The following is a 9,749-nucleotide window of genomic DNA, read 5'->3' on the forward strand; positions in this document are numbered from 1 at the left end:
GCATTACCAACACCACGACAACCTGAGTAGTCTGCTGCATTTGACTTTTTTATTTGCAAATGGGCATTAGATTTAGAGAGCTTATATGTGTAGTGGTATTGACTTTCAGGTTGTTCCCAAGAAACATTCTCTGAATATTGGGTTCACAATACTGCTGACTAACTCGATTATTGTGTTTGTTCCGGTCTGCATAAGTATAATGCTACATGACACCAGTTATGGAGGACATCAACTACATCGCAACCGTGTCAACCTTCAGAAACATATCAGAGACTGCAATCTAAGAGTTAATCTTCATCCTCTGTCTCCTCATCATCACCATTGACCCCTTGATATCTCCACCCATCCTCTTCAACATTGTCTTGATCTTCCTCTGTCTCCTCACTATCTTCCTCGTATACCTCTTTGCTTCGCCACTGCTTCTTGACAGTGCTAACATTTGCAGGAGCCAAATTTGAGCCCTTCCGATTCGGCACCTTAGCAGGTGGCATCTTCTGTACCAGATGGGGCTTGCTTCTTTTGTTGTTCTTGCCAACACCACCCTTTGCAACATAAGCATCCTGATCACTAGCTTCATCCATGGCATGGTCAGCAGCAGGTGCATGCTTGCCATTTTCTTCCGAATTGTGGCCCGGATGCTCCCTTCTCAGATGGAGGTTCAGTTTGTACTCATGAATGTAGGCTTTTCCGCAGCCTTCATACGGACAAGCGTAGGGACGGTCAGAGGAAGCAGAACCATATGCCACTGCAGACGTCTTTGGGGTATTATGGAGCTTATCTGCTGGTGGTGTATGCTTCATTCCGTCGATCACCGAGTTCTGTGAACAGGAATTGGACATACATCGTTATTTCAACTAGAAAAATGTGACATCAAAGAGTACAATACCTACCTATGTTGCACTTGAACTGCATTCAAACATAATGTTCTCTCGTCTTCAATTGCTTCATGAAGTAAAAATCTTTTTTTTAATCCTACGTACAAAGTAATTGAGATGTGCTCCATGTACAATCAGCTCCATGTATGAAGATCAATTCTCAGAAAATTATTGGCATTTGCAAGCCAATGCACAGAATTTTTATGATCTTGTTTAGTTGATCATCAGCTTTTTAAAGCTACCCTCCTAATTTCATAATGCACACAATAGACAGCCTGTTTATCAAAAATGATGTTAATTTCATGATACTTTAACAAGAACATCATCTGGACAAGGTTATTAGTATATCAGTATAATTTCATAGAATCATGATGCATTTCAGAATAACTTTTGCTATCATGAGAAAATTTTTGATGTAGTAATTGCTTTATACTGATACTAAGTGGCTAAGCATATAAAAACTTCCTGCATGGATGTCCTTACAAAAAAAATGAAAGCCAAAAAAGAATTGTCATGGATCCAAAAAGGCAAGAGAGTATTTACGCACAATGTAAAAGGTGACTCTTTTTTGATGGTGGAATGATCTAAAGACAAATTCAGATGATAGTCTCCAAGAATAATAGTTGGCTTTGTGTAATTCAAGGAATAGATTTAAAGTGGGGCTTGATGGTTTTGCTGAAAGTGTATAAGGATGATAGAAGGGCAGAAAACATGCAAGGAACGAATACTCAACAGTTTATCCACTTCGAAGGGGACAAGTTGAGACGAAACCCATTAAAGGACATGGCAATGATGGTTTGGAAAGTTTGCTGGTGGTGATACATATTTTTTGCACTATTATTCCTGGCATGCTAGGATTTGTCACTCCAAAGAGGCTGAGGTTCATACGTTCTGCAAGGCCCCTCAACGTAGTAATCAGGACAGCACATTTGCTATCTGGAAATGACGGATCCAGGAATGTCAAAGGTTGAATAGCATCTAGCACTTCCTAATTTGACATTATTGAAGAGTGCATGAACATGTCAAGATATTCTAATATAAGCAACATTAATATTTACCGACAAATTTATTATGTAGTCATTATTCACTATACTTTTTTTTTTCATTTTCAGGATACAAAATCTATGAAAGTCAAAATGCCAATTAGAAGAGAGAATTGAAACAGAAAATTAGGTCAATCTTATTTGTCTAAGGACAATGTTAATTTTACTCTGAAGAACCTAAAGGCCTGATGCTTAACGAAGTTACGAGGAGGCTTTAGCAGCATATGACTATATCTGCAGAACTATAGCACAACCGACCCAAGCAACAAGTTAGGTAGCACGTGGCTGAAAATGAGTAACCCAGAGCTCTATAAGCAATCTTACCTTTTCATGGTGTGCCTTGATATGACTTTTTAATTTGCATTCATGTGTGTATTTTTTCCCACATTCTGGATAAGGGCAAATATGATAGTTCTCCAATGAATGTGTTCGCATATGCGCCCTTAAATTAAAATCCAACGAGAAGGCCTGCAATTTACATCTTTATAAGTCAAATACAATCATGGGATTATACAATGAGTTCAAAAGGCAACTTGCCACAGTTATCAATATTTAAGAAACAAAACTGAAAACCTGAACCAAACTCAGGCAAAATGAAGTCAAAAATATGTTGAAAAATTTGCAAATGAATAAAATGCCTGAAGAATGTACAGTGTCTAAACTATGAGAAAGTTCCGAAATGTGGTGATTTTTAATAAGACACCGAGCAAATTGGAAAAAGTTGTGCCTATAAATAATCAAAGAACAAAACAAAGATGTTGGCTATGAAAGCAGTCATTAAATTAACCTTATATGGTTTCTCGATTAAGTGAGACTGAACATAACTGAAAATATAAAATCACATACTGAATAGACTTATCAGAGATGAAGCAAAGGTAAAAGCTATAAAATTACAATTATGAAATGCATCACCTAAAATAAACTTTCATTCCTATAAAAGTTTTCACAAAGAAATTTCTTACTCCGTCTAAAATAATATGTCCATCTTTTTTGCAAAACATGGTGGGGAAGCCGCTCCTAGAATTCATACCTTAGACCTCTATCATGCAAAGAGGAACGCCAACTCGCTAAGGCCGGCTAGCAAATATATATACATATACATACATACATACATATGTGTGTGTGTCTACTATATATATATATAGAGAGAGATATAAAGAAATATATAGATAGAACCTACACATATACATATATATACATATATACCTACATACACTCATATATATGCATATACATATATATACAGACATACATATACATATATAGATATATGCATATCTGTAGATACACACACACACACACATATATATATATATGCATATACATACAGATATATATATATATATACACATATATACGTATATATGTTAAGCATTAATATTTATGGAACAACATCATAACTCTTTAGGATGACTTAGCAATAACATGTGACATAACAAGCATCTATGAGAAATTATGTCCAAAACAATACATTCCCAAAACCCCCTTGTTAATTTCTGCTATTTAATTTACATCAACAAGATAAGTCAAATTGATGCTAAACTCTTGCAGCATCTCTAAATGAATGAATAAAACACACTCTCTCCCCTTTGCATTAGCTTAACCAATTATATCCCTCTTCATTGCCATCTCATTGTGGAAGTACCTACTGCTCATGGTCAACAATAGTCCTAGAGGAAAAGAGTGCCACAAATAAAGACTCTTTATAACGAACCCATGGCATGATTACTAAAAGCTACGCCACTGTCATCTTACAAAAACAATGAATTTCTCGATAGGCCAAAATTTCTTGAAAAGCTATCATTGTAGAGCAACTTTAGCATTTGCACAAGAGGAGATAATCAATGAAGTATAAGAATGTTCTAATCTTGTCATCAGTTCCAAATGAAGCTCCACTTGCAATTGCAGGTCAAATAATTAAAACTTCCCCTAATGGAAAAGCATAGCATCTGCAAAATGCTATAATTCCTTAAGCTTCGATAAATTTTCGATCGCTTCTAGTTATCCTTGTTTAGCCACATATCTCTCCTTCCATATACTAAATACTGCTGCCAAGGAATCACAATATATAATAAATTTCTTTCTCAATGAGAAAACTGAAAACAAAACATATTGCAAAGATTTTTACAGACTTACAAATATCTATGGCTGAAAACAAAACATATTGCAAAGATTTTTACAGACTTACGAATATCTGCGGTTGCAATAAGTTCCACAGGCAATTTCTTTATCCAATATAACGATTTAGGAGATTGTATGTGAATTCTTATTTTTTTGGATGCATCACACATTGTATGACTAAGAGATTCAAGCATGAATTTCCTATTATAGGACAACATTTGAAATTCAAATGTTATCTCGAAGACATTTACAATTCTAGCTCTAGTTTTATTATTTTATGTAAGAAATAATTTTTTAATCCCACATTTTTCATCAAAGCTTACCAAAATATAAATTGAGAAGTTCAATCTGAGGTTGGCTCAGAACATCCTCAAAAAAAAAAATTTAAAGCTTGGTTCCAGCTTCTCTCCTCTCATTTTAATATCATTTAAAATTAAATGGGATGACTTTCATTTGTTAAATCTACATCAAATCACTTTTTGTCCTCTTTTTCGGTCATTTTCTTCATACCATGACAAAAAACTCTAAACTATTCTGTGTTTACTCACTTTCTCATCATCTCTTCCTTATATAATTTTGATATATTTCTTACTCTTCTAAAAAGATCAATTGTACACAAAACCACTATTATGATAGCTAAATATGAAGAAATGATCAAATACTAACATATAGCTAACCATTCCACTATCCAAAATAAGAATTTCCCAAGCAACAAGAATGGAAAAAATAATCAGTATGCATTTTTCACCCACGACAAAAAAGAACCTGAAAAGTGTATGGGAAAGTGGGCAAGAAACTACCTTACCACAGCCTTCATGAGTACATATAAAAGCCCTTTCTCCAGTATGGATAAGAAAATGTCTTTTCAACTTGGAACTATCTAAGAATTTCTGCAAAGCACAAAAATGAATCCTAAAGAAAGTGTGAGAATTGACTTGAATGATCTTAGGACATCTCAACTCTTCAATGACAAATATTAGTATTAACGGGTAAAAGGGGAAACTACAGCAGCAAGTATAAGATACAATAAATGAACAATATCAAAGTACAGAATGCAAGAAAGCAAAAAAAAATGTATGGAAAGTAAAGTTTAAAAAAAAAACTTACATCCTTTGCAATCAATTAAACCGCAAATACAAAGAAGTAGAACATTATCAAACAATATTTGCAGGAAACAAAACCGCCTAACCAAGATTCGAACATTTTAAGTTTGAGAGAAGAAGAAGAAGGGGGGGGGGGGGGGGGGGGCAGGGGGATATATATCCTTGATAGCTATATACTTGGATCAAGCACATTGTATCATCTTTGCCGCCAGAGTAACTTCATAAAACATATGAACCAAAAACAAAGCACTGAACAAATATCGGGGGGACCAAAATATCCATATATGTGATTTAAAAAAAATAATTCACCATACATGACAATTCTTTTACATTAATGATAAAACATTTGGCCTACAGTTCGTTGAACTCTTTAACTCATTTGATATAGAGAATTGTGAGTAAGGCAAAATTCTTTATATTTCAAAAGTGAAACTGAATAATGATGATGCACATCACCTTTCCACAGCCTTCAAAATGGCAAACATATTGCCTCTCTCCATGAATGTGAGCATGTTTCCTTAAAGCCCCTGCATCAATGAAAGTTTTTCCGCAACCTTCATAGCTGCAGAGGAAAAGAACCTCTGTGGTTGGTTCTGGTTTGGGCTCTTCTGCTTGTGGTTCCTTAGACTTCTCTCTCAGAGCCTTCATCATATCCTCTAGCACATATATGAAAAAATAAGGAAACTAATAGATATCAATCAAGGCAGTTAAGGCAATACCAGCCAATGCAGATGCTTTAACATGTCTAATACTGTTCTTTTCTTAGGTTACATATCAATTGTCGAAGAAACAACAAACATGAATACAAGATGAAAGAAGTGCTGACTTTACAAAGACATCAACAAATATCTAGAAACACATGACATCAAGCATTCGTTGTCTTCTTATAGTTTAGCATGATTTGAATGCTCGAATAAAAATGTAAAATATATAACAATAAGCAAGCAATAATTTACAAACAGTAGAAATCAACACTAAAACAACCAGAAGAATATACTTCCTTTGTAAGACCTTCTAAGCAAGGAAATTTGGAAACTATTGCTCCATGATTTATCAAAGTACTCGAGAGAAGCATAAAGTTAGTCTCACCTTTTTTTTTTGCTGGGCTTGAGATAAACAAACATTTAAGGCTTTAACACACGTCAATTATTAATCCTCCCATGTCTACTGATAGATTTTATTGCTGCCTAATTGAAAAATCCTTTTGAGGTTTGCATATTTGCCAAAGCTTCTATAAACACTTGAGGCCAAGAATCATCTAGTAAACTCCCAGTGACAAGATAAACGATGCTCAATTCCCATGTTCTTCAGCTAATGAACATTCTTATGCTCCAAAATGCTCTCTCGATCATCTTTTTTTTAGAATGTTCACAACATTATATTGAACCATCCAAAGTGAGAAATTTGCTAATAGATGGTACTCTAAGCCATCCCAAAGAACCCTACCTGAACAAGTTCTAAGACTTTGTGAGTCGCACATAAAAACAGAAGAAATAACACTCTTTCAGATCCCATTAATGCAGAACGAGAAAATTAAACCTTCATCAATCGATAACAGAACTCTAATCCTTATAAATGCAGGATTTAAGATACCTGTAACCCACTTCAAAAGAGAGCACTTGCCACCAGTCGCCACCACATCTTGCGGAACCCTAGGTCATACAGCCCCACGAGAAATCAATCAGGCACATCAAATCGTTCGCCAGAGAATCAATTTTTTAGATCATAAATATACCATGCCCCCAAAATTCCTCAAATTCTACACAATGGCAGGCGATCAACACAAGAAAACCGTAGCCCCTAAACCAAAAACAGAATACGAGGCAAGAACGCACCATTCCTTGAACCATCGGACGGGGGGCGTCCGATCTTTGGCAGGCTGGCGCCTCTCGAACATAGAGTGATTCGTCTGGAGATCCATCTCCCTCTCTCTTTCTCCTTGTGCTTTCTCTCTTCTCCCCTCTCTCGCCGCGCCGACGAGATTGATGGCGGACGGATCAGCGCAGAAGACGCAGGGCTGGATCTAGGGTTAGGGTATGGGAAAAGACGGGGGAGAAATAGTTCGTGTCGCGAGCGAGGGATAGGGAGAAGAAATAGAGAAGGAGCTTGGGTGCGGGAGTCCACGTGAGCGGTGGAATCGACTGCTAATTGGAGTAGGAAGCATAGGGAGCCCGGATAGGGAAGGAAAGGTCGCCATGGATTGATCCCGCTGGCTACTTCCATCCCACCTTCCTTGGGACTCTTGTTATATATGTTCGCTTGCTACTTGGCCTGATTGGCGCAGGGCTCCTATCCTACTAGCTCACGGCCTCTCTGATTAAGAAGTGATGGTAAATTGGCTGGGGGTATTGTTTTGAAACATTTATGAGAAGTATATATATATATATATATATATATATATATGTGTGTGTATATATATACATACATACATACATACATACATGAATATATATATATATATATATATTTGTATGCTAATATATTTTTCATATAGAATTATTTGAAATTTATTTGGCACACTACGTTGTTCATTGAACTGGACTCTCTCATTCGAACTCATCATGATTGTTGATGCTGAGAATATTTTCTTTTAATAAAAATCCAGTGGGATTCAAACATGCAAGAATAATATCGTAGAATTGAAAATTAAATTAAGCTACTTTTGTATAGTTTTAGAATTTAGCAAGAGAAAAAAAAAAATTAATTATTGTAAGATGTCTTTATCTCTGTTGTGTAAGCTCTCAAAATTGTCTCCATGCCTTTGAAAAATAGTGTATTTTTTTTTTTGAGTTCAAATATTCCTTAATTAATTGTGTTGTCGCATCATCTTTGTATCATGCGACGATTGTTATTGTGATTATGGACCTCTTTAATCAATTTTGGACTGGGGAGAAACTAGATAATAAAGAGATTATACGGTAGTTATATGGACGCTATCAAATATGGAATTATAGATATTACTATGATCAAGGAATTATAGGAAGCCCATTGTTGATTTCCATATTACATGTGGTAATCATTAACCATTCTATGGTTACCATATGGAAATGTTAAATTCAGGTCGTAACATCTATTATAAATTTTATTTCTCATGTTTTATAGGATTGTGATAAAGTCTCATCTAAGGAATTTGTGTTTCATTACATAGAAACATTATAGAAACATTGAATTTGGGTGTTATCATGATTAATGAATTGTATAGGGACTTTGTACCTACTTTCATTCCCATTATTAAAATAATGACCATATGGTGGTTCTTCGATCACCATATAGAAAAATAAATTTAGACTTGATGGACCTGATAATTTTATAAAATGACTAGACCTTGAATTTCATTTCTCGTATTCCATATGACAACCATATAATTATTTCGTGATCACTATATAGCTTCACAAAAATTGAACTATTGATGTAATTATCTTTCATAGGATGCCATGGCATGAAATTTCATTTCTTATATTATATATAGTGATCTTAGAATGGTTCCATGGACACTTTAAAAAAAAAATTCATGAAATTTTGACCTTTTCACAATTAGTAAGTTGAAGATGAACGTATTATCATATTTTATTTCTTATTTTTTGTATAATGATCATAAAATGGTTTCGTGATTATTATGTAGAAAAATGGATTTTGGGTCACATTGTGTTGATTATAATTGATTTTTGTTTTTTATCTCGAATTATGATATAAGCCAGTTTGGCCAAAATTTGATTACAATTGATTTTCTACAATAATATAAAACTATAAAATCATGCATTTTAAAAAATTTCAATCCCTCTTAAGTTCAAAAGATCATTTTTTTCATAAATTTTACTTTTCAAAAACAGTGCATCATGAATTAAATCAAGTACATTCACAAATGAAATAACTCCTTTATCCTCTTTATGATTTTGAATTATTATTTTCAGTTAAATTCTAAATAAAATCATTCCATTTGAGTCCTTGCATGCTGGGCTAAATAAATTTGCTTTGAAACAATTAATAAAGATTGATGGCAAATTGATATACATCATGGAGCATCATGGTATCACTATGCACCAGTCTGCCAGATTGCATTAGTGAACCATATCATCGATCGTCATTTACAAATACTTTCGATTCATCAATAGTATATCTATTTTCTTAAAAAATAAAATAATTTTATCAATAAAAAGATAATGTATCTAGGAGCATAAACTAAAAAAAACACTGATTATCTGCCAATATCTGTATTTATGAGCTTTCGTCGCATTGTCTCTCCGAGCGCCCACTCCCTACTCTCTTGGTGCTTGCTCGGTACTTGCATGCTTCCATCTTTCCGTAGCCTCACTGATGGTTTTGTTTATATATATATATATATATATATATATATATATATATATATATATATATATATATATATATATATATATATATATATATATATATATTATTGTAAAAATATTGAAAAAAATAGAAATGGAATTTTTATTTTTTGCAATAAAAACAATATTAAACGCTGCCTAATCGTCAGCATCCCACAAAATTATGCCGACTTCAGATCCAGAGGCTCGTTGGAGTGGACGGTCCAGATCGAAGCCCTTGCTCCCGGAAGGCCGGCCACCTTCATCTACGCTTCTCGTGAA

At 34.4% G+C, this 9,749-nt stretch overlaps 1 protein-coding gene across 2 annotated transcripts; it reads right to left on the reverse strand.

The window, feature by feature from the left end:
* Positions 1-27: 27 nt before the first annotated feature.
* LOC103701314 (zinc finger transcription factor YY1-like) lies at positions 28-7,376 on the reverse strand. Of its 2 annotated transcripts, XM_008783331.4 has the most exons (6): positions 6,978-7,376; positions 6,736-6,794; positions 5,599-5,798; positions 4,840-4,929; positions 2,243-2,386; positions 28-818 (listed from the first exon to the last, which is right to left on the reverse strand). In XM_008783331.4, exons 1-6 carry the CDS (start codon positions 7,061-7,063, stop codon positions 288-290), a joined length of 1,110 nt encoding a protein of 369 aa, XP_008781553.2. In that variant the 5' UTR covers positions 7,064-7,376; the 3' UTR covers positions 28-287. The 2 variants fall into 2 exon arrangements, with proteins under 2 accessions (XP_008781553.2, XP_038989124.1); XM_039133196.1 differs by lacking the exon at positions 6,736-6,794.
* Positions 7,377-9,749: the final 2,373 nt, after the last annotated feature.

Source organism: Phoenix dactylifera, chromosome 14, assembly GCF_009389715.1.
Source record: "Phoenix dactylifera cultivar Barhee BC4 chromosome 14, palm_55x_up_171113_PBpolish2nd_filt_p, whole genome shotgun sequence".
NCBI lineage: Eukaryota > Viridiplantae > Streptophyta > Magnoliopsida > Arecales > Arecaceae > Phoenix > Phoenix dactylifera.